Genomic DNA, 25,164 nt, shown 5'->3' on the forward strand with positions numbered 1-25,164 from the left:
GTGCAGTGAGGACATGGATAAGCTGGAGCCCTCATGCACTATGGTGGCACACACAGTGGTACAGCCACCATGGGAAACAGCCGGTGCCTCAAAAACTAAAAACTGCAATTGCCAATATAATGTTAGTTACTTTTCTCCATGCTGTCACAAAAAACTTGCCAAAAGCAACTTAAAAAAAGCAAGGTTTGCCGGGCGGTGGTGGCACACACCTTTCATCCCAGTGTTTGGGAGGCAGAAGGATCTCTGTGAGTTCGAGACCAGCCTGGTCTACAAGAGCTAGTTCCAGGACAGCCTCCAAAGCCACAGAGAAACCCTGTCTCAAAAAAAAAAAAAAAAAAAAAAAAAAAAAAAAAAAAAAAAGAAGGAGGAGGAGGAGAAAGGGAGGAGGAAGGGTTTATTTGGTCTCCCAGTTGGAGGATACAGTCCATCATGGGGAGCAAACATACCACCAGGAGCGTGTGGCAGCTGTTCACATTGCTGGTCATATTGTGTCTACAGTTAGGAAGCAGAGCAACCAACACTGGCACTTGGCTTGCTTTCCTTTTCATTCAGTCCATGATGATGTCACTGACATTCAGGGTAGGTCTTCTTGCCTCAGTTAAACCTTTCTGGAAATACCTTCATGGACACAGCAGATGTATTTCCATGGTTATTCCAAATCCACTTGTAACAGTTTCCTCCTGGAGCAGGGTGACTAAGCAACACTTACTCACAGACCTTCTGCGGTTCCAATAACAAACCAAAGTTCAATTCCAGGGATGTTCACCCTGGGGAAGCAGTAAATTCATTAGGCTACTTACAGAGCAGAGATGAGCAGCTGGCTACTGACAGGAGCATAGGAGACCTTAAAGCAGCCACATTAAATGTTCCACATCTAGCATGGATGATGATACTCCCATGGCTGTGTAGATGGACCCCACTCTAGTTTTCCCCAGGCTGTGTACACTATCACTTCCACAAGACAGCCAGGTGCAATTTGGGCAGAATTGCATACAACTGGATAGGAGTAGCTAAATAGTCAGATGAGGGTACAATAACTCTCCATGCTCCCTTTGTCTGAGGAAATGTCAACCAATAACATGACTAGCTATGATGAGCCTTCACAGCCAGACACAGTTGGTCTTAGGATGGTGGCTCTGCTCAGAGGACAGAGCTATACAGCACCAGCCACATGTGACCCAGCAACTTTATTTATGTCTAGGTGTAGACCAAAAAGAATGGATACACGAACACCACCACTTATAGATGCATTAGTCACAAGAACCCAAAAAAAGGTTAACCCAAATGTCTATCAACATCAGGTAAGAAAACTGTGTTTGAGCCAGGTGGTGGTGGTGCACGCCTTTAATCCCAGCACTTGGGAGGCAGAGGCAGGCGGATCTCTGTGAGTTTGAGGTCAGCCTGGTCTGCAAAGTTAGTTCCAGGACAGCCAGGGCTGTTACCCAGAAAAACCCTGTCTTGAAAAAAGGTAGGAAGTAAGGAAGAAAGGAAGGAAGGGAGGGAGAGAGGGAGGGAGGTAGAAAGAAAGAAAGAAAACTGTGTTTGATGGAATATTACTCTACTTCAAAAAGGAAGGAAGGTCAGACACCTCCACAATATGGATAAATATTGAGAAATAATAAAGTGGACCCATCATGAGAATGACAAATACATAAGGGACACAGACTCGGGTGTTGTGGGATATTTGTACACTGTGTACAAATATGTTACTATTATTGGTTTAATAAAGAGCTGAACGGCCAATAGCTAGGCAGGAGATATAGGCGGGACTTCTGGGCAGAGACAGGGGTAGTTGATGAATCTAGGTACACAAAAGATGCCATGATGCCATGGAAGGAGCCAGACACACAGAATGGGAGAAAGGTAAAACCCACGTGGTAGGACATAGATTAATTTTAAAAGGGGGTTAATTTAAGTTATAAGAGCCAGTAGGACATGCCTAAGCTAAGGCTGAGCTTTCATAGTTAATAATAAGTCTCCATGTTGTTTTATGGGAGTTGGTGGCCCAAAGAAAAATCCAACTACATTTGATTTTTACAACATGGGGCATGTAAATCCACATGGAAGGCTGCAGGTGCACAGTAAAGCAGTCCAGACCAAGAAAACCTATAAACAAATGCAATTCTTTAAAAAAAAAAGGTATAGATGGTCATAGAAATAATATTTTTAAAATAATAAAGTCAGCCGGGCATTGGTGGCGCACGCCTTTAACCCCAGCACTTCAGGAGGCAGAGGCAGGTGGATCTCTGTGAGTTCAAGGCCCGCCTGGTCTACAGAGCAAGTGCCAGGATTGGTTCCAAAGCTACACAGAGAAACCCTGTCTCGAAAAACCAAAATAATAATAATAATAGTAATAATAATAAAGTCATTAAAGAAAGATTAAAGTAATATAAAAAGAATAAGCCACATAAGCATGGAAAATACACAGAGCATCTGGATCCTGTACGGTGCTTTGCTAATTTTAAAGTTTTTAAATGCTGATAGAGACCAGCAACTGCTGAGAGACTGGATTGTGGAAGGGACTGCTAAATTAAACCAACCTATATATTCTAAGAATGTCTTAACTTCAAAATGGAAGTCAGAAAATACATTACATTGGAGAAGAGTTTATGCCTTTGTTTCCACAGGAAACAAAGTTATGTTTCTCTTCAAAATTAATAAAGATCAGATTTGATTGGAAGAAACCTCCTGAAAATCTTGGCTACAGACATGAAGAAAAAAACAAAGGCTTCAGGACATGGGATGTATATATTGATCCCTCTGTATGGGAACAGCTCTAAGACTGGATGAAATATGGTAAATCTTGTTGGCTACAGAGTCCTCATGGCTTGTTATTACACTCCATCCTTTCATATATATTACAATCTGGTTATGTAATCCAAATGGACTTATAAAGTTGACAGATGCCTTTTACCTGCTCAAACATAAAACAAAAAATCACCTTTAACTGACTCGTGCACATCACACATTCCATATTTATGTTAATGCAGATATATACGTGTGTGTGTGTGTGTGTGTGTGTGTGTGCGCGTGCGTGCGTGCGTGCGTGCGTGTGTGTGTGTGTGTGTGTGTTACCTTTAAAACTGTATGTGTTTCCAGAACATGTGTGTGTGTGTGTGTGTGTGTGTGTGTGTGTGTGTGTGTGCGTGTGTGTGACCTTTAAAACTGTATGTGTTTCCAGAACAAAAGGACCAGACACCTATGAAGACTAGAAGCCCAAGTGATCCATCCCCAGAATGTCTCTGTTGCAGTTTCCTCAAAATTTTCGCATCCAGGACAACTTCAAAGCAGCTACCTGAGATGGTTCAGCCTCACAGACTACTCTATCCAGAAAAGCCCTTCACTTTCCCATCACACAGAGACTGGACAAGACTTGACCATTATCTCAATTTTCTCAAAGTCCCTTAAAGATGCCATTGCTCTTAGACAACAGGAAGTAATTTTAAAAATATGATGCTCACATTTCCAAGAGGTGGAGTAGGTTGTTTTGGGTCAATGTTTGTCATTGTTTGGGAGGGTTGATTATGAGTCATAACTGGTCATGGTAAGGGAGGAAACTAAACAAGGAAGGTTGGATTCAGGATCTCTTTCTGATAAGAGAAAGGGTGGAAATGGGAATGATAGGATAAAAGGGTAGATTGTTGAATCTACTTTTAGACTAAAGAACAACTACTAGTCTCATATTTTACATTGGTGTGGATTTTGTATATTGATACGAATCTAATGTTATTTTTGTTATACTGTATGTTTCTACTTTTGTTTAAGGTATTGTATCTATGCAGCTCATTTAAAAATGTAATGTAGCTGGGCGTTGGTGGTGCATGCCTTTAATCCCAGCGCTCGGGAGGCAGAGGCAGGCAGATCTTTGTGAGCTCGAGACCGTCCTGGTCTCCAGAGCGAGTGCCAGGAGAGGCTCCAAAGCTACACAGAGAAACCCTGTCTCAAAAAACCAAAAAGAAAAATGTAATGTAAATTTCTAGTCCTTAAAATCTATTTAGGATAATAAAGAAATATAGGCTAGTAGTCAGTCATCTAACAATCAAACTTTTAGTCATGTTAGGTATGTTGTCAAGAGATATATTTTAAATAGTCTTCAAATACTTCAAAGACCTATAGAAAATGGCATTTAAATGTTTTAATAGCATAGGGCTCTTTTCATTACAGTAAGACATGTCTGCTCCTGGCAGCACCGATTTATTTCAAAAAAGGATGATGGGCATCAAAAAACTTCCATATGGAGTTTGTTTTCAATGTGGCAAAGCTAGACATTTGGTCAAGAAACTACCCTTGCCTCAACTTCTGACAGTATGCTGTTCAAATTGGACAAGCAGGATACAAAAGAAAGTGACTGCCAAACTTTGCCAAGATAGTAGGACAGTCCTTCAAAATTTCTGCTTCACAAAGATGTCTTTCAGATATATAGGCCTATAGTCCAAAGATGGATGCTCCAACGTTGCAGAGGCAGCCAGATGTCTCTGTCATTTCTATAGTTTTGGAAGTTGCTTGTTCTGCATTTCCTGTTTACTCAGGAAGTTATTATTATATCCTTCTCGAATCTTTGATGGGGTTGAAGAGTAGATAGTTATAGTTACAGTTTTCCTTGTTACCAAATTCAGAAAAGAAACTCATAAAAGGGGTATAAAATATATAGTGTTGGGAGACATAAAAGTTTAAGTTGTTTATCTAAGAAAATTATTTGAGGTCTACAAAGTTAGTTTGGGGTTGTTAATACAAGTTATGATAGAAAATAAATTAGATACAAAACTTTGGACTCACCAAGACAGGATAGATAATGGAATATTTTCTTTGAATTTGCCAATACTAATGGACTGGACATTGTAAATGTAATTATTACCTGATAATTGTTCTTATTGTATATAGTTTATGTTAGAGTCAAAAACCTTTCCTTTTTATTTAGACAAAAAAGGGGATATTTTGTACACTGTGAAAATATAATGCTGTGGTTGGTTTACTAAAGAGCTGAATGGCCAATAGTGAGACAGGACGTATATGTGGGACTTCTGGGCAGAGAGAGAGAGAGCAGATAAATCTAGGCATGTGAAAGACACCATGGAGTCATGGAACAAACTGGATACACAGAATGGGAAAGAGGTAGAAGCCATATGGTAGAACATAGATTAATAAAAAATATGGGCTAATTTAAGTTGTGAGCTAGTGGGACAAGCCTAAGCTAAGGCAGAGCTTTCATAATTAATGAGGTTCCATGTCATTATTTGGGAGCTGACAGCCCACAGAAAAATCCGACTACAGTCAGGAGGTAGGATGGGAATACCAATGGCCAGGAAAGAGAGAAATAGTGTTTAATGGGCATAGTTTCAGTTTGATAAGATGGAAAAAATGATGGTCATGGTTGTACAAGTTGTATGTAACCATCACCACTGAATTGTACACTTAAAAATGGTTAGAGTGGCAAATTTTACCACTACTTTCAATATCCTTGAAGAGATTATCCAAGTCCAGCCTGGTCTGCGGCATTTTGTGATGGCAGACCAAGCTGCCACATGGTCTTAGGGGATGAATAAAGCAGGACTGGAGTAAAATCCCAGTCCCACCCATGATTTTAATTAACAAACTCAGGAGACATCAAAATGCTGTATTTGAAAATCTTCCAGGGTGCCTCCCCAGAGCTCTGTAATTTAACCACATGGAGGCCCTGCAAGACTGGAGGGAGAGCACCCAGGACAAGCCCACCTGATGAGACCCCACAATCATCAGGGTAAGCCCAGTAACATCAAAGGTGTCTGTCTGATTTTAGAGGGTTTCTGGTAGTCCCACCCTCAGGCCTGATCACCATAGTGCCAGTGATCCAGGAACATGTGTTAAGGATGGATGCAGACTCCAGCTCAACCTGAGAAGGCCAGTCTTCAGACCACCCTGAATGATGCATGGATTTCACCAGATACCCTGAATCAAGAGAACTAACCTGGAGTGAGTCCTCTCACAAATTTCTGTATGTTCACAGATGCTAGTACCCCACAGATTGAATGTTTACTCAAAACCACAGTTCATTCTGCATGTATGCATACACATGACCTTGGATATGAATGCAGACTACACCTGAGTATATACACATCTACATAGTAATGTAGTATACAGGCATACACAGAAACACACACACACATATAGATCCACATACAAACATGGGCACATAGACACACATATCTTTGTGCACACACAGATAGGTACATATGAGTTTATAGACCCCATACAGACAGAGGTAGGCACATAGCCATCATCAATGCACATATTCATGGCTATGTATGTAGAGCTGTGCAATGTATACGCATGCGTGTGCACAGAGACACAAGGCCGTACATGATACTTGTGTGCATATGTAATAGTGTGTGAGGGTCCACTTTCAAGCACACATACTACTCCGTGTATTTAAACCAATGCAAGAAACCTAAAAGTTCAAAAGAGGATCTTTAAAACTAAGCCAGAAAAAAAAAAATAAAATAAAACTAAGCCAGATGGTTTGGAAATTTGGAGATGCTCTCCTAAATTATTTCTAAGCCAGAGAGTTAATATAATACGGTGACAGGCGATTTTACAATTATACTGAAAGAGCAACTGCACGTTCATGGAGCAGCTTCAGGGAGTTGGCAGAGAATTCACAACCTTAAATGTTTTTATTACTGAGCAAGAGCGACTGAAAATAAATGAACTAAACATTCGACACAAGGAGGGAAAAACAGAACAATAAAGTAAATCCACAGGAGGCAGGAAGGGGGTAAAGATAAAGGCGGATTAATGAATTGGAAACAAGAAAAATGGGAGTGCTTGTCACTAAATCCAAGAGCTGGTTCCTCCAAATAAATAAATAAAATAAACAAACCTCGGGCCAGTCTAATCAGCAAAGAGAGGCACACACAGAGGCCCACAAGGATGCAGAGAGGGGAGTCAGAACAAGAAAGGAGAGTGAAAGTGACAAGTTCATAGTCGATATTCTTGACAAAATTGACAATTTTAAGACAATATAAATTACCAAAATCAAAGATTTTTTTTTAAACACCAAGTCCATAACTACAGAACAATAGGAGGAGGTGTGTTGTGAGGCTCCAGCTATTGGACTTGCTTCCAGTCCAACACAACACAGGGGCAGGAACCTACTCCTCAGAATGACCTCTGCAGGACCTGGACAACTCAAGGGGCAAACTCAGCTGGGAACCAGGGAGGGCTCTCTGGCAGTGGGGGGTAAATGGCAGATGGAACCAATTCAGCCCCCTCTCAAGGCACTAGTTGGTGGCTACTGTAAGCAATGAGGTTTCTTCCTGGCTGTGTAGAGAGAGAGCTGAGCTGGAGGTTGAGGACCTGAGGCCATGGTGGACACCTGCCTGTGGTCTTGATTTGGGGCCTGAGTTTCTTTGTGCAACCAGAACTCCCTTGTTCAGGTGTTGGGAAGAGAGCAAGGTGTTGGGAAGAGAAGGCAACTCATCCCCAGGACTGACTGAGGCTCTAGCTACCCTCTGAGCTCTATTTACATCCCCCACTGGACTTGAGTATGAGGTCACAGTCCCCCCCATACCATCCAGATATCAGGGAGCCCTCTGAGTCAGATTACAAACTCTGTCTGGTGGAGAACACATGTGCTGTGTATTATGCTTTGGAAGGGGATCTTCTTTTTCTCTGTTTTCAGAAACTATGAAAGGTTAGCTGAGCTTGGTGGTGAATTTCTGTAATCCCACCACTCTGGATGAAGAGATTATGAATTCAAGGCCGTTCTTGGCTACCAGTTAAATTCAGGGCCAGCCTGGATTACATAAAATCCTGCCTCAAAAGAAAAGATTGTAAACGATCAGAATTTCCTTGTTTTGTAGACCTGGCCTATAAAACTTGCCCTGAATCAGGTGGGTGAGATGGCTGAACAGGAAAAAGTGCTAGCCACCAACCTGGCAAACTAAGTCCGATTCTCAAAACCCACAGGGTGGGAGGAGAGAACTGACTCTCACAAGTTGTCCTCTGACTGCCACACACCCACTATGGCATGTGTACATATGCATGCTCATATACACATATGCACATGTGTGGGTATGTACACATGTGTGAACACATAAATGCAACTTTTAAAAATTATATATGGGTATTTTGTCTGAGTGTATGTCTGTGCACTAGGTATATGTCTAGGACCTGCAGAGGCCAGAATGTTGGATCCCCTGGAACTAGTTACAGATGGTTGTGAGCTGCCATGTAGGTGCTGGGAATCAAACCCAGGGTCCACTACAAGAGCAGCAACTGCTTTTAACTGCTAAACCATTTCTCCATCCCATGAATGTAATTTTTAAGTTTTTTTTTAATCATCCAGTCAGGCGGTAGTAGTGCACACCTTTAATCCCAGCACTCAGGAAGCAGAGGCAGGCAGATCTCTGTGAGTTCGAGGCCAGCCTGGTCTACAAAGTAAATTTCAGGACAGTCAAAGATGTTAAACAGAGAAACTCTAGAAAAACAAAACCCAAAAAACAAAAATAGGAACAAAAAAACCCAACCCTTCCCCCCCAAAAAAACAAACATACATCTAGAGCCATGCTTATCTTTTGATTTATTTGCCTTTTACGTGTGAATGTTTTACTGGCATGCATGTATATCCAAGTGTGTGTCATGAGCCCCGGAACTATGGCCCCGGTTGTGAACCGCCATCGGGTGCCAGGAATCGAACCTGTGTCCTCTGCAAGAGCAAATGCTCTGAACTGCTGAACCATCTCTCCAGCCCATTCTATCTTTTTTTGTTCCTAAAAACAAATTAACAAGCAACGTCTTACTCTGTAGTCAAGGCTAGCTCATGATACTCCTGCCTCAGGATGAGTGCTGGCATCAACAGGTATAGGCCACCATATCCAGCTCAGGCCAAGTGCTCTTTGTGATAAGATTTCTAACTACCATTCAGATGAGCTTATGGCCACAGGACTATGGGTTCGCTTTCTTCTAGAGTCAGTTTCTGACAGTATTTTCTCAAAGATTTGTCTATCTCCTCTGAGCTGTCCCTGATATGCTCTCCTTTTCTTGTGATCTTTCTGCCACTGTCCCTCCTTCCATTCCTAGAAGTGTTGTTTTTGAAACCTTGGTCAGTGTGATGGTAAGTTTTAATGTTAATTTGACACAAGCTAGAATCACCTTGGAAGATGATGTCAAGCAGGATTTAGATCAGGTTGGCCTGTGGGGGGGGGGGTTGTCTTGATTTTAATTGACTTAGGAAGACCCTGGCTTTGGGTCCCGAGTTGTGTAAGAGCTGAGCAGTAGCTATGCACATATTAACATCTCTCTGCTCCTGATGTGGAGGTAATGTGACTAGCTGCTTCTGATGTCTCTGCTATAACAGACTATCACCTGAAACTGTGAGCTAAAAGAAACCCTTTTTCCTCTTACTTTTTCCTCGTGGTATTTATCACAGCCACAGTCTTGTTCATGCCCTAGGCTGCAGGTCAGTTTCACTGCTGCTTGGTGAGTTTCTTATATTTCTGCTCTTTTATTATTTCTTCTCTCCCCTGAAAGGTTATTTCAATTTTGTGTGTATGGGTATTTTGCCTACACGCATGTCTGTGCAGCACTTATGCCCAGACAAGGCACTGGGTCCTTTGGAACTGGAGTTACAGGCAGTTGCAGGCTGCCATGTGGGGTGCTGGGAACCCAACTCGGGACTTCAGAAGGGCAGCCAGTGGTCTTAACCACCCTGCCTCTCTTCAGCTCCCTCTTTTTTCATGATCTATTCTTTCTCCCTCATTAGGTAAATGACTACTACTAAGTGTCTCCTGGGTACAGATCAGGAACTGAGAATAGTTTTTATTTTTTCGTTACTTTTTTTTCTAAAATGGGTTTTTACTGTATAGCTCAAACTGACCTGGAACTCCTCGTGCAGTGAACTGGTGGCAAGCTTGCCTCAGCCTCCCAAGAGCTAGGATTATATGCATGAATGACTTAAACTGCAAGATTTTCAGTTTTGAAGGGTTTAGAATGAGGAAGAATATTCAGGAGGTCACCTATGGCTGGTAAAACCTAGAATACTATCTGATGCTTGAAAAGAAAGAATTTGCTGTTCTGTTTTCTTTAACTGGCAACTTAGGTCACTCATGCTCTACTTTTGTTTTTTTTATTTTGTTTTTTTTCTAGTATGATCACCTAAGATTATAAATTCCCTTCTAAATACAACTTCATATACATCTGATAAGTTCTGGTGTGCAGCCTCTCCAACACCTAGTCATAAAGATTTTCTGGGGGTTTTGGTAGAGGATGTGGATTGTTTCAATTTTGGGAATTTGTCTTGTTCGGTTTTTGATGCTATGGATGAACCTAGAGCCTCAGGCATGCCAGGCAAGTGCTCTGCTGTCAAGCCATGTGGTGGATACTAGGCAGTTAGTAGCCACCTGATAGGGTGCTGGGATTGAACTTGGGTCCTCTGGAAGAGCAGCAAGAGGTCTTCATGGCTAAGCCATCTCTCCAGTCCTCATCAATTTTTTGCAATGAAGTTGTCTTTGTTGTTAGGGAGTTATGGTCAGATAGTTATGAATAAATATCAATTTCTTGACATATATTGATAATATCCTCCTGACCTATTCATGGTCACACTTTAACTGATTCCCCGTGCCTCAAAGGCTGTGACTTCCCATTGTTAGGAGCATCACGGGGGACACGTATAAGTTCAGTTTGTCCTTACTGCTTACCAGAATCCCCACTGGGATAGGGAATTGATAACTTTTTCCTTTAATCTGTCCAGTTTTGTCATGGTATGCAGCTTCTGAGAATAGCTACATTTGTGGTTTCTTCCTATTCACAGGAGATCTCAGTCTGTTTTCACTTATGTATTTGAATTCGTGTTTATCATACTATTGTGCCCCCAACCCCCGTTCTCTCCTTTGAAGCCCAGGTCCCCTTGCTACATCCAGTACCCCAAGTTTGTCATTGCTCCAGGGTCTTGGCACCATCGTTCTCCCTGAGCAGAGCATGCCTCCTCCGGTGCTTCCCCACAGGTCAAGAGCAGTACCCAGTTCCCAGGGACCAGCCAGGTAACAGTGCAGAGCACATGATAAATGCCTGGAACCAGGTTTTCTGGTGAACCTGCAGAGGTGTCTGTGCCTGCCAGGACTGGGTGAGGTGTCAGGCCACAAGGCCACATTATGTTCAGAATCCACTGCCATATCTACACCAGCAGGACCTGCTCCATCTGAGCCCCACAGGGACAGGCAGGATCCAGACAACCAAGGGAAGCTGCCTGAGAGCCTTGGGGGATGGGATGGGGGGGGCATCAGGGTCCACAGCAGACTGGACAGAGCAGCTGCCAGGGCATGTCTCTGCCCCTCACAGCAGTAAGAGCCAACATATATCTCAATGCATTCAAGAATAAGCAGACCTCAGGCCACCCATCTAGTTTGTCCCTGAAAAACAGTTAAGCCTAACAGACTCAAACATACAGCTGCCTCTGAGACATCATATAAATCAGACAAGACCCACACAATGTCATTGTTCAGGGACAGAGGTGGCAAGTGTGATAAATGGGGAAAATGGCTTCAGCTTCAAGATATGGAAAGTTCTGGGGCTGGAGAGATGGCTTGAAGGTTAAGAGCACTGGCTGCTCTTGCAGTAGGACTTGAATTCAGTCCCTAGCACCCATATGGTGGCTCACAACGCTCTGTAATTCCAGTCCCAGGAGATCGTCTTCTGACCTCCAAGATATCAGGCATACACACAGGTTGCACAGATACACATGTAGGCAAAACACACATATATATTAATTAAGTAAATGATAAGTTTAAAAAGTAAAGATGGCATGGAAGGTTCTAGAAATGGAAGTCATGTGACTATCTCAATATCCCTGAACAGCAGAACAGTTACCAAATGACAGCTCTGAGGATGGTGGGAAATCGACCTCCTGAGGGGTCTGGAGGGTAGAGGCAGGGTTGTACTCCTACATGGATGCTGGCACAGGTGAGGATGCACGAGGAAGTCTGGCTGGGTTGTAGCCAGTAACAGCCTAGCTGCAGTAGAGAGGCAGGAAACAGGGCACCAATGAAAATCCAGAAGAAAGCCCCATCCAGGCTGAGGGTGGGGCTCAGAGGCCCAGAGCAGGAAACAGGCAACTGAGGGAAGGTAGGAAAGGGCACTAGAGGGCTTTGGGAACAGAAGAAATGGTAGGCAGGCCCAGTAGCCTCTGTGAGGTCTGAGTTCTCTGTCTAAGAACTAAAGAAAAGACACAGGGCTTATGACAAGCAGGTAGCCATTCAGGTATGCAGATGGGGCATAAAGCAAACCTATGAGAACATCCTCAGTAGGCCAGGTGGCTAAGAGGCCCTTGTTGGCATGAGGGATACTGAGCAGCCATAGAGTAATGTCCTCTGGGAGACAGGCCAAGGAATGGGTGAGCTCGCACAGGAGTCTTGTGGTCCACAGAAAGGGGTAAGGACACTCAAAATAAGAACTGGGACCAGAATCCAGAGAGGGTGTTGTCAATGCTAGGCCACAAGTCTTGTAGTGTCTTAGTACCTGGTAGTGCTGACACTCATCAGTCTTGGTAATAACATACTGCTCAACTGGTTGCAGAATTATGAAATTACATTTCACACTCCTTGGACTGAGTGAGACCTCTGAGTAACACACACACTATGATGGGGGCCACTAACCAGACCAGGCCATTCTAGAACCAAACACTAGAAGCTTTGGTGCGGCCATATGAACTAGCTGGGCCACTACTGCCTGCCTCACAGGGCTCTGCAGATACAGCTCAGGTTCCAACAACAAAAAAGCTCTGGGACATCATGGAAAGGAAACCTTTAAGGCCATGTCACTGCTGTGCAAGTAAATGTGTCAATCAAGTACTACTGAACACAGTTACATGGGTACCACCATTGTCAGCTAGTGGGGGAGGCCTGCAGGCACACCACTGGTTCCCAATCATAGAGAAGAGGAAAAGAGACCCTGAAAGCCAGCCAGGCGTTGGTGGCACACGCCTTTAGTCCCAGCACTCGGGAGGCAGAGGCAGAGGCAGAGGCAGAGGCAGGCAGATCTCTGAGTTCGAGACCAGCCTGGTCTCCAGAACGAGTGCCAGGATAGGCTCCAAAGCTACACAGAGAAACCCTATCTCAGGAAAAAGAGAGAGAGAGAGAGAGAGAGAGAGAAAGAGAGAGACCCTGAAAGCCAATCCCCACTAATTTGATGTATGCCCTAGGTCATCTGACAGGGAAGCAGGACTAATGTCAATTGCCTTTCATAAATTTCCTTGAAAGAAAAAAAAAAAAGACATTAAAAAAAAAGAAAGAAAAAGAAAAAAAAGTTATCTCCAGAGATGATCATTTCTTGAGTTGTCACAAAGCCCTTCTTCATAATGGTGCTCCCTCAATGGACATCTTAGGGATTAAAATCACTGAAGAGATGCTGGCTATGCTGCCAGCAGCATCACTTTTGGAGACTGGCATGCCACTTTACATCCCAGAAACTCAAAGTCACTGGGCTACAGAAAAGCAGACTCAGGACTCGGCAGTGAGATCTATCTCATAGATCGGCCCAGCCAGCACCTCACCATCGCTAGGAAGCCAGGTGGTCCAAACCAGCAGTTAGCCAACCACTAACACCACGGGCCAAGGGTGCAGAATACCCCAAGCACCCAAGGCCATGATCCCTCCACCTGTGCAACCATTAGCCCCAAGGTTGCCAAGCAATTCGCACTCTCTTTTCACAGCAGGCTTCTGACAAAAAGAACAGAACTGGCCAGAATCTAGGCAGAACCACTTTAATAGAATGCCCTCTGAAAACCCATTTCAAAATAGAGCTCTCCCAAACTGTAGAAGCCATAAAAATGCAAAATACTTCTTTAGGAAAAACTGAATCAAAATTATGCCTCAATTTTCAAAATAACACACAAGTTATTTCCACTGGTCAGGCACCAAGGTGACAGACAGTAACCACTGCTCAGCCAAAAGTCAGTTGTTCTCGATCTGCTCCAGGTCCAGGTCATCGTGGTCCAGTGGGAAGACGCCCTCCTCTCCTGCACTGTCCCAATCACTGGGTTCCCCACTGCTCCCACCCTCTCCTATGCTGGCCTCTGGCTCTCCTGAAGCCCAGGCACTGGGACTGGTAGGGGCAGGCCTGGGAATCCTTGGGCTAGAGCCTGGTGTGATAATGCTCACAAGGTCCTTCGAGTTACATGGGGAGGACACAACAGTCTTCGCTTGGGTGTCGTCCTCATCATCTTCATAGTCCAGGGAGCAAAGGCTCTTTGAGTTTTTTAAAGTCTGCAATAGAAAAGACATGGGCTGAAGGCATTTCTGGTAGGTGTACAAGACAACATTCTGCTTGCCTGTGAGGGCACTGTGTGCTCAGTGTCTAGTCCATCCCAAATGGTCACTAAGCACCTTGGGCTGTTTCCTGGATCCTGCTCATCATATCCCTAGCCTCGTCAGAAAGCAAGGCCACAGAGTTCCCATAGTTCATACAAGGCTGGTACTGGGAAGCCCAGCATGGACCCACCCAGACTAAAACCAGGTGTGTGAGTGCCTAATACCTGGGACATCCCAGATGCCAGAGACCTCAGAGGGGGCTGCATCCCACCCAGAGCCTGTCTTGCTCTCAGCTGATAAGACTATCAAGTAAGACCCCCATGTATCCCAGTTCCAACAACACCCAGTTATTCACAAGAGTCCTCAGGCAAAGTAAATCAGCTGGAACACATCACACCCATGATTCATTTCTCAAATCCTAACTGCCTCAAACCTGCTTCTCACCTTCCTCTCTCATCTTCTAATGGCTGACCTTCCTCAAATACTAGATGTGAAGAGCTTTATCATCCTAAAACATCTATGACAAAAACACACATATATAAAGAAGGGGCCTCTGACTACCCTTTCCCAGGCATGCACTAAGCCCTACCAGCATCTTAGGCTGCCTCCAGCATATACTAACCAAGGCATAACCAGGGCACAGAGCCATAAGGGTCAACTGAAAGGCTGTGCTGTATGTCCTCTGTGAATTCAACTACCAGTCTCTGCCTCAAACCAAAGTTCTCTCCCAGTTCCAATAGTCCTTGCCTACTCAGAGGATTTCTTAGACTGTTGCACATGTCTCTTAGAAATCACCTGTTCTCAGATGCACACATGTCAGGGCTACACCAAATCAACTGCCTCTAACAGGGCTAGGTCTTGTTTCCCTGCCACTTCCCTGGCATGACCTTATTATGTTCCCCTTCCAGAAGTGCCCAGCCCCTTTCACACATCCTGTCTATGTCCTCCCCGAAATCTCCAGCAGATGCCTATAAAGTCTTTGTCAGATGCTAGCACACCCCAGGACACGGGCCATGCAAGTCACACTGGCCATCAGAACTCGAGATAATCAGTGCTACAAAGCAACAGAAAAAGTCTTCCTACAATGCTTCTTGAATGAGACAGAGAGACACACAAAGACACAGGGATAAAAGACGAACACAGAGAGGAACAAAGTAACTCCAGGTGGCTTAAACTTGCTATATAGCTGAGCGCAGCCTTGAACTTCTGATCCTCCTGCTTCCACCTTCTGAATGCTAAGGTTTCCTGCATGTGCTAACACTCTTGGCAAAAATCTATTTTGACTAGAAGATCCCTAGAAACAATCTCATCAAAACAGACATAAACATGTAAACCCTGAGGGAGAACAGACCTTCTTTCTCAGGTGCTTTTATAAGAATTAGTTGTCTTTATTGTTCAACTATAAAAAGTGACTCCCTGCTGGGCATGTGGCACTTGACTATGTACATGGATGTCATCCTAGGACTATGGAGTTGGGGGAAGGAGGATCTCAATTTCTAGGCCAACTGGGAGGGTAAACAGAAAGACCCTATCTCAAAAAACAGTAAACCAATTTGAGAAGTAATATTCTAAAGAACAAATCCTTAAAGATATAAGCAGGTAGATTCTGGTCACAAAAATGAAAAGACATAATGTTTTACTCAAATCAAGATGAATTTGACTATCCATGTCACTGAACCAGCTGGAGGACCCTGTGTCAGCTAGTTTTCTGTGGCCCTGCTGGACAGTGGCAACATCCAAGTGCAGGACAGTAGACCCCAGGCACACACCAGCAGGCAGATCTCCTGTCCTGACAAGAGATATACTTGGGTTTGTAGTCAGAAGTGTGCCCTCAGGATTTACACACTGGTCTAACAAGTGTGAGAAAACACTGCTGGGCCCCACTGCCCTCTGGGGTCAGCTCAGCAGTGAGCAGCAGCCTCTGATGGACTCCTCTATTCACAGAGAAATAACTGCCACTCAAAAAGAACCTGACACAAAACCACCATCTCTGAGAAAACCAAACACCAGAATATAGAGGTCACAGCCTACATCTATGTTGACTTGAACTGGCGCCATTCCCAAAGGTTGTCCTCAAGGGAGGACCCAGCACCTATTGCTACTCAATGATGACCTGTATCCAGGTAAACAAACCAACAGGACTGTTAAACAATAAAACATCTCACCTGAAGACAAATCAGAATAAACATGAGTGGAAGCTACCTGTAGAGATAGGAGCCAAAAAAGAAAAAGTCACCGTCTCCCAACAAGGTGCAAAATGTTCACAGAGGTAAGATATCCCCAGCCCTTCAAAAGAAAAATCACTGGACTGGTAGAGCAACACCAAGGAGACAGGAATGGGTATGAGGGGTTCAGAGAGGTCCCAGAGCCTCAGCCCCATTGAAGAAAAATACTGGATACTGAAGTGTACTGGTCACAAAGTCAGGATGGAAGAGTCCACAAAGGATCATCCCAGAAGAGGATGCCCAGCCAACAGGCAAATGTCAGTCTGGCAGAAACACAAGACTGGTCGAAGTTCCAGGAAGTATGGAGAATGGCCTGCAGGGAATGTAAAGGTGGTACTCCACACTAGGAACACAGAACAACTGGTCACCCTGGACACAGTGGCATGCTTTTAATCCCAGCACTGGGGTCAGAGACAAGAGGGTCACTGGGCCTCTAGTCACTTGGCCTAGCCAAACTGGTGAAGCCCATGTCTCAGAAAGAAACCTTGTTTCAATTTTTTTTTAAAGTGGTTACTAAATTAGCATAATCCTTAACTGCATCATAAATATTTGCATATTTGCCCTTATACCCACAGATAAGTGTAGTCCTTACCCCTCATCAAAGATGAGGGGAACCACAACCAACCAAAAACAGAGTTGTGGAGCTCAGCCCCAATGGGCACATTTATAAAACAACTCTTAACCAAGGCTCAGGGAACATTGGAGAAGAGGGAACAGAAAGATTCTAAGAGCCTGAGGACCAAGGAGTTGCTGTGAGACTGTGTTTCCTACTAACATCAGAAGGCATGAAGTCTCACCAACATGACTGTCTAAACATGAGCTAACAAGCTAAACAAGAACAATAAATAGATATGCCAAAGTGTACCAGGGAAAAGACCACAGGCCTCATCCCTACACAAAGAACTACAGGAGAGAAAGAGGGGGGAGGGAGGGAGAGAGAGAGAGAAAGAGAGAGAGAGAGAGAGAGAGAGAGAGAGAGAGAGAAGAGAGAGAGAAATTAATGAAAGAGGCCATGATTTTGAAGGAGAGCAAGGAGGGGTATATGGGAGGGTTTGGAGGGAGGAAAGGGAACAGGGAAATGATGTAATTATAATGTCAAAAATAAAAAAGAATTAACAAATTAAAAATAAAAAATAAACCGGGCGTTGGTGACGCACACCTTTAATCCCAGCACTCGGGAGGCAGAGGCAGGTGGATCTCTGTGAGTTTGAGGCCAGCCTGGTCTCCAGAGCGAGTGCCAGGATAGGCTCCAAAGCTACACAGAGAAACCCTGTCTCAAAAAACCAAAAAAATAATATAAATAAAATAAAAAAATAAAGTGGGTAACATTCACTGAGGACACCATCCAAGGTTGAACTTGGATTACTACACAAATGAACATATACATCCACACACAAAAGTAAAAGCATACACACACACACACACACACACACACACACACACACACACAACCAGAAAAAAAAAAAAGAAAAAAACCACAATGCTATTCTCACCCGGCCTCCTACACTACTGTCCCTGCCCCTACAACATCATCTGTCTGCACAATCCCAGGTGTTTTAGCCAGTGCCTGCTCAGTACACAGGGCTCAGCACAGGCACTGCAAATATTTGCTAGCCAGTCCCATAGGCAGGTGCATCATGGTGCATGTGGACTACATGGAACGCACAGAAATTAGATGCCACAAAACACTGCAATGTCTCCTTGCCAGCTCCTCGTATCACCCACTCTGGAAAGCAATGTGTCCCACAAAGGCAATGGTCAGGAGCTACAGGAGGGAGCTGGGAAGCAGATCCTGCAGCTAAGCATGAGCAGGACCTTCTTGCTGAGCTTCCTGTCCCATGACCTTAAGGGATAATGGGACACCACAGCTCAGATGCTTCCAGCTGAACTGGGCTCACCTGCAGCCCAGCAACAGCTAACTAGACAGTGATGCTGACCTTTAAGTGTAAGTCACAATAGGATGCGGGGACTAAGTGGAGGCTGACTAGAATAGTGTTCACACCAGGAACAGAGGGCTTATGAATCCTGAAGCAGACAACTGGGGTAGGGAGAGAGAAAAGAAGCCACTGCTCAGGAGGACTGAACAATGGAGCAGGCATGACGTGGGGCCTATAAGACACCCTACCTTCACAATGAGCACATCTATAATGCCCTAGCACCAGCACCACCCTGGCCAGATACTTTTCTCTGCCTCCTATGGAGCCCAGAATGTTGACAGCATCTCCAGAGCAGGACTATCCCTGGTTATCAGTCCATCTCTGTTATAAGCTATCCCCCTCCCCAAAAGGTACCAAGTCAAGGACTCCTCTGCTGGCATCCTCATCCTATGCTGCTTGCTGTCCTCCTGGCATACACATGGTGATACCACATACCACACTCATAGCACTGGCTAGCAGGGGAAACTTGGGTATCCAGAACTTGTTGCCAACTTTCCAACAGCCAACATCACAGTAAAGGCACCACCACTTCCTTTCTGTCAGCCCTCTACAGTCATACCAGGGAGACTGAGCTTTCAACCCTCACAGAAAGAGGCTTCTGGAAAACCTGTCAAGCAGAGTCAACAGTCACATCAGCAGGATGTAAAAATAGGCATCAGCAGGCGTTAAGCTACCTCCCACAAGACTGGGATTACCAGACAGCTTTCTCCCAAACACAGTGGCAGTCTGTCCTATCTGCACTGTCCCAATATGGGTTCAACAGACACACTAAAGCAGCTCCTTCTCAGGACAGTTCTGGCACCACCCACAACATCCAGAGTTTGACATGCACTCACAGCAGTGCCTACAGGAGGCAAATCAGGCCTGAAGCCCTGGGACAGGTATGGGTAATGGAGTGTCAGGGAATTGTCAATGACAGTCACCAAGAGAAGAGAGGGACAACCCTGACTCCCCCTCAGTCCTGCTTCCTGCAAGAAGTACCAAGGGGCCATGTATTTAATCCAGCATTCAGGAAGCAGAGGCAGGCAAATCTCTATGACTCCAAAGCCAGCCAAGTTCCAGACCAGCCAAGGCTCCTTAGTGAGGCTCTGGCTGGGGGTGGTGTGGGTGGGGGAGTACCAGGGGTCTACTACTTCTGTTCCTTCCTAACAACCAACAGAAAGGAGCAGAACTGCTGGGCTCCACTCTAGCTCCCACAGGGGAGCTAGGAAAACCTACCCAAGCTCCAGATACATCCACTTAGACATGCTCTCCTAGCCACAGTGAGGGCCCATTCTCACTGTTCTCATCTCCTTCTCCCCATTGTTAGCAGTGGGCACCTCTCTGGGATCCAGATGAGAGCAGGCAGTGGTCTGCTACACCAGTTAAAACCCTCCCTCAAAACCAAATGCTCCAATGGGTGGCAGTGGTACACACCTTTTAATCCCAGAACTCAGGAGGCAAGTGGATCTCTGAGTTCAAGTCCAGCCTGGTCTACAGAGCAAGTTCCAGGACAGCCAGGGCCACACAGAGAAATCCTGTCTCAAAGAAAAAAACAAAACAAACTCCCCCAGAATGTTCCAGGGACGTCCAGGGTATGATAGCACAGCACATCTAGGTACCTGCTGGTCTCTGAATGAGGCACAGACCAAGTCAGCAGCTCTGGCTCCTGCAGCCATCACAAGCCAAGGGTCTGTGCCTTCAGTGGTACCAAGCTCTGCCTCAACTTCTAGGAAAGGCTTCTCACTTTATAAATAATTGCCACCCCCAAAATGTAGCCAGGGTTCCCAAGAGATGAGGCTGCACCAAATGCAACAGTTTAGTTGAAAATCCACGCTCAGTCCCTCTTTGCTTCCTCAGAGCCCAGGGTCCAAGTTCCACATGTGGGGGTTCTATCTGCCTGTGGGTTATGACTGAAGTTTTGGGGGTCAGCTGGGACAGGCCATCCTTCCACAAACCAAACTATGCCATGTTCCCTGATAAGCTGGCCTTACACAGTATCTTAGCTCAGAAGTAGTCAAGTAAGATTAGAGGACTGCTGACCATAACCAACCTTACCGCAAGACCAACACAAGGCAAAACATAGGCTTCCTAAGCAACCCCCAAACAAAAATGTAGCCTCACCCGTGTCATTTTCAGAAAGTCCAAGGATGGGCGTGTCCACCTGGCATCCTCCTCCCGTCTCCGCTTGCGCCGGACCCTCCTCCCATCCAATACACAAGGCTGTGAGCGGCACCGGAGCAGGCCATGGTGTCGGCCTAGTTCAGGTGTGGATGTGGGGGTGCTGCTGGCTGAAGGCAGGCAAGCACTTGCGTCTACAAGGTGCTCTTGTGAGAGAGACAGTCGGCGCCTGGAGGAAAACGAGCAGGGTCCTGAAGAAAGCCAAGGTGGACCTGAGCTTGTACTGCCTTCACTGCCATCCACAAAGCCACTACTGGCTGAAGCTGGCCGGGGTGTCAGTGGTGAGGTAGGGCCCGCAGGTGATACAGGACTCCTAGGTAGGCCTGGGCCTAGATTTCCCTGCAGGGTAGGGTTCCCAAGGCCACTGCAGCAGTGCAGTGTGGCACTCCCACCACTGTTGCATCTCCTCTTAGAGATGGGAGTCCACACCTTGGAGCTACTAGGGCGCCATGGGGAGCGGCATCGAGCCAGCTCCTCCGGTTCTGACAGGGACCGGCAGTGTCGCTTGGTCGGTGGTGCTGCAGGTGGCCCTGTGCTCTCACGGAGGTCCAAGAAGCTGCCCACATCCACAGGCCCTGGAGATGCCAGCTGCCATTTGAGACCTTCGCTGTGAGACACACCAAGTGAGCCCAATGGGAAGGGGCCTGAGGTCACCTGGCTTCCAATGGGCCATCCTCCATGTAAGGCCTTCCAGGGACTTTTGTCTACTAAGGAAACACAAATGTGTGGTAAGAAACAGGTGAGCAACAGGAAGCCACACTGCTGCCTCCCTCCCCAGGTTCATGGACACATCTGAACAAATCACTGCTACATGGTTGGTACCACCCTGTCTTCAGTGGCCAGTGGCATCTGAATCACCAGGCTTCACCTGTTTTTTGTTGTTGTTATTGTTGTTGTTGTTTTTAAAGATTTTATTTATTATGTATACAGTCTTCTGCTTACATGCCAGCAGAGGGCACCAGATCTTATTCAAGGTGGTTGTGAGCCACCATGTGGTTGCTGGGAATTGAATTCAGGACCTCTGGAAGAGCAGGCAGTGCTCTTAACCGCTGAGCCGTCTCTCCAGCCCCCACCTGGTCTTTTTTTGCTTGTGTTGTTTTGTTTTTGAGACAGGGTCTCTCTATATAGCCTCAGTTGTCCTGGAACTCACTATAAAGACCAAGCTGGCCCCAAAGTCACAGATCCATCTGCCTCTGCCTCCTGAGTTCTGGGTTTAAAGGTGTATACCACTAAGCCTGGCTTCCCCTGGTCTGAAGGAGTTGTCTCTTCACCTATGTTTCCTGAAAATAACCTGATTGCGATCTTACCCCCATTTCACTAGTACACTGTGTCAAAGTGTCCCCTGTCCCTGGTTAGCCTCTAAAGGTGGACTTTTGCCAGTCAGGAGCCAGACAAAGCTACTTCTTAGAAACTGCCACATTACTTAATGACCAAAATCAATAGCCAGTCTCAAATCTTCTTTCAGATAAAGGCCTTGGCTGAAGCTGGGTGTAGTGGTTCATTTCTGTGATCCCAGTATTTGTGAGGCAAAGGCAGGATTAACCAGCATTTGAGTTTCACTTTTTTTCTGGGATATACAGTGAAACCCTGTCTCAACAAAACAAGACTTAGCCTGGACATCTGCCTGCTAGACATTGGACTGGGCCCCAACCCAACATCCTCAAGCCTCCACTTCTTCGCCTTAAAGCAGCTGTTGGCAATACCCATTGGTGGCTGGTCATCTTGCAACACATGTACCTAAGACATCACAAGTGAACATAAAGGGTACTTCTTTTGCCCCTTCCATCAAGCCCCTGAGGAAGATTTAGGAGTCCTTAAGACATCTGAGCCCAGATTGTATCTCATAAGACTCAGCACCCCAGGAGCTAATACAAATCTATACCCCGCCCCCAGGGAATATGCCCACATGACAGCTCTCCATACACCTGTCCAGACTAGTCCAGCTCTCCTCTGGTCAGCACAAGCACTCAGTACAGCCTAGCACCCAGACCCTGCAATGAGTTCCTCTTGTTGGCTACAAAGAGCAGGCACCTGCTCCAGCCCTTACTCACAGAAGAGCAAAGTCAGGTATGTGGGTGTCTTCATATAGAGTCAACCCAGCTACGAGGTCCAAATATCCAAACCTGACCAGAGGGCGCTCTAGACACACTTAATGGGAGGACTTCCAACAGGACACTCAGCCTTTCCCTGATTCTTCCAACCACTGTCAAGTTAAGAGACACTAGCATAAAGGCCATAGAGACCAATAGGAAACAGCCAGGTTCACCTCTAGGGAAAGATACATCAAGGGTCCTGGGGTAACCTAAGACAGCAGGAGGCAAGAGAGGGGGCTGAGGAGAAAAGGGAAGAAAGGAGTCCATTAGAGGCCTCAGAAACTCTAAGCAGGGACTGAGGTAGTTAACATGGTCCCTTCCATATGAAGGATGGACTGGAGGAGCCAACATCAAGAGGGAGTGAAGACACAGGTCAGGTGAGATGAGGGATGGAGGCTTCACGTCCTACTTTCAACTGTCTGGGAAAAAGATAATCAATACCTCTACTTCTGTAATCTGGTACTCAGTAAGGTGAACCTGACATGGTTCTACCACGTAAGCTGTTCCAACTAGCAAGACCAACACAGGGTGATTCTAACCCCAGGGTCTTTGCTTGGATTTAAAAGAAATGTGCCCCACACTTCGGGACCACTAAGTGTAACTGCTAAAGAGCAATGTGTCAGGAAGTGAGGGCAAACATAGGCAGGTCCAGGAGTACTCCTTTAGTCATGTGTACCACAGCAGAAAGACAGCCAGAACCACATACCACCTGATTAACCCTTCCCCAATAGCTGAAGGAAACCACAAAGTGGGCCTTATGTATCACATAAAGCCTCTCCCACATCACCAGCAGCAGAAAGAGAGGCCTTGCTGAGACTTGACCCTGCCCATCCTGCTTAGAAACCAGTTCTGACCCCTATACCATGAGCAGGGAGGGTGATGGTTCATGATCTTCCTGTCACACATGTAGGTCACACAAAGGCCTTGCTCTAAATACCTGACTCAGTCCAGCTCCAAACCCCCCTCCTGGCCAAAGGCCCAACACTACCTTACTCCATCATCAGCTACTTCAGCCCTAGAAAGACCCTACCTGGGCTTCTGAGACACTTACCGCCAATCTCCAAAGGGAACAAATGGCCACTTTTGTTCAGTTTCTCAGCAGAGTACTAAAAGTGACAAGAGAAAAGTCTCAGTGCTCATGTGAAAACTCAAAAATCCACTACAATAATGCTATTTCTCCCTAATACCTCTGCTGGTATTTAAAACAAAAAGCACTGACCTCTAGACAATATCTTTTTCTTAATAAAGGGGTTGAGGTTTGGTTTTAAAAAAAAAAGAAAAAGCATTTATTTTCTGTATAGAGGAGTGGGTTATGTATGCACTACAATTAAAATGAGAAGCAACTTATGGGAGTCCATTCTTTCTTTCCACCACATGGGTTCCAGAATCAAACTCAGTTTGTTGGGCTTGGCACAAATGCCTTTACCCACTGAGCCATTTCACTAGCCCAATATGATTATTTTTAACCTATCAAAATCTAGCTGAACAAATGGACACCATCACAAGTCACTCACTACATGCTTTGTCATATTTGCTCTTGAAGTTTTGATCTTTTCCCTTTGGATAGTCTGTGCTAATGGTCTTTCAAACCTCACCACCTAGCTACTTTCCAGAAAGACCCTAAGGGGCTGGAGAGATAGCTCAGCAGTTAAGAGACAGCTCAGTATTGGCTGCTCTTTCTGGACCTCAGTTCAGTTCCCAACACTCACACAGAAGCTCACAACCATCTGTAACTCCAATTCCAAGGGATCTGATGCTCTCTTCTGATTTCCTCGAGTACCAGGTACACACATGGTGTACATACATTCAGGGTAAATACTACTAAACAGAAAATAAAAATAAATAAAACTTTAAAAAGACTGAGAGTCTGGAGTGATGGCTCAGTGGTTAAGAGCACTGCCTGCTCTTCCAGAGGACCTGGGTTCAATTCCCACACCCAAATGGCAGCTCATAACTGTCTATAACTCCTGTTCCAAAGGATCCAATGATCTCTGGTTCCACAGTGGTGCACCAACATGCATGCTGGCAAAACCCATACACACAAGGAAAAAAAAAAAAGACTAAGACCTAAAAACCCTTAACTGCTAATGATAGTCCAAATATAGTCTCCAAGCCCTAGCCTGATGGCCCCAGCCTTGAGAAGGGTCCAGACAGCAGGATAACCCCCCTCCAAGTAAGCAGATAAACTACTGGCAGGCTCAGAGATTAGCAGGAAATGCCTTAGCAACTATACCAGAAGTCTTGGGGAACTACTGTTGTTTCACATAAAGAGAAAGCTAGGTATTTGGTACACACTAATGATCAGGGAGGCCAAGACAAGAAGAATACTCCAAGTTCCAAACCAGTTTGAGTTACTTAGCAAGACCCTGTTCATCAATCAACTGATTAATAAGCAAGACAAGTGGCACATGCCTATAATCCAGAACTGGAGATTTTATAGAGATGGAAAAAGGAGGATCAGGAGTTTGGC

The 25,164-nt window shown here is 45.4% G+C and overlaps 1 protein-coding gene across 5 annotated transcripts in view; it reads right to left on the reverse strand.

Annotated features, from left to right (window-relative positions):
* Positions 1–13,716: 13,716 nt before the first annotated feature.
* Fam53a (family with sequence similarity 53 member A) overlaps positions 13,717–25,164 on the reverse strand; it is a 32,483-nt gene continuing 21,035 nt past the window's right edge. For 4 of the 5 annotated variants that reach the window (XM_027387213.2, XM_027387210.2, XM_027387212.2 and 1 more), the window contains 3 exons: positions 23,746–23,800; positions 20,545–21,308; positions 13,717–14,234 (listed from right to left, as the gene is read on the reverse strand). In XM_027387213.2, the coding sequence (XP_027243014.1) occupies positions 13,923–14,234; positions 20,545–21,308; positions 23,746–23,800 (1,131 nt within the window). In that variant the 3' untranslated portion in view covers positions 13,717–13,922. The remainder of the gene's footprint in view (positions 14,235–20,544; positions 21,309–23,745; positions 23,801–25,164) is intronic. The other variant, XM_027387214.2, reaches the window with a different exon arrangement.

This window comes from Cricetulus griseus, assembly GCF_003668045.3.
Source record: "Cricetulus griseus strain 17A/GY chromosome 1 unlocalized genomic scaffold, alternate assembly CriGri-PICRH-1.0 chr1_1, whole genome shotgun sequence".
Classification (NCBI taxonomy): domain Eukaryota; kingdom Metazoa; phylum Chordata; class Mammalia; order Rodentia; family Cricetidae; genus Cricetulus; species Cricetulus griseus.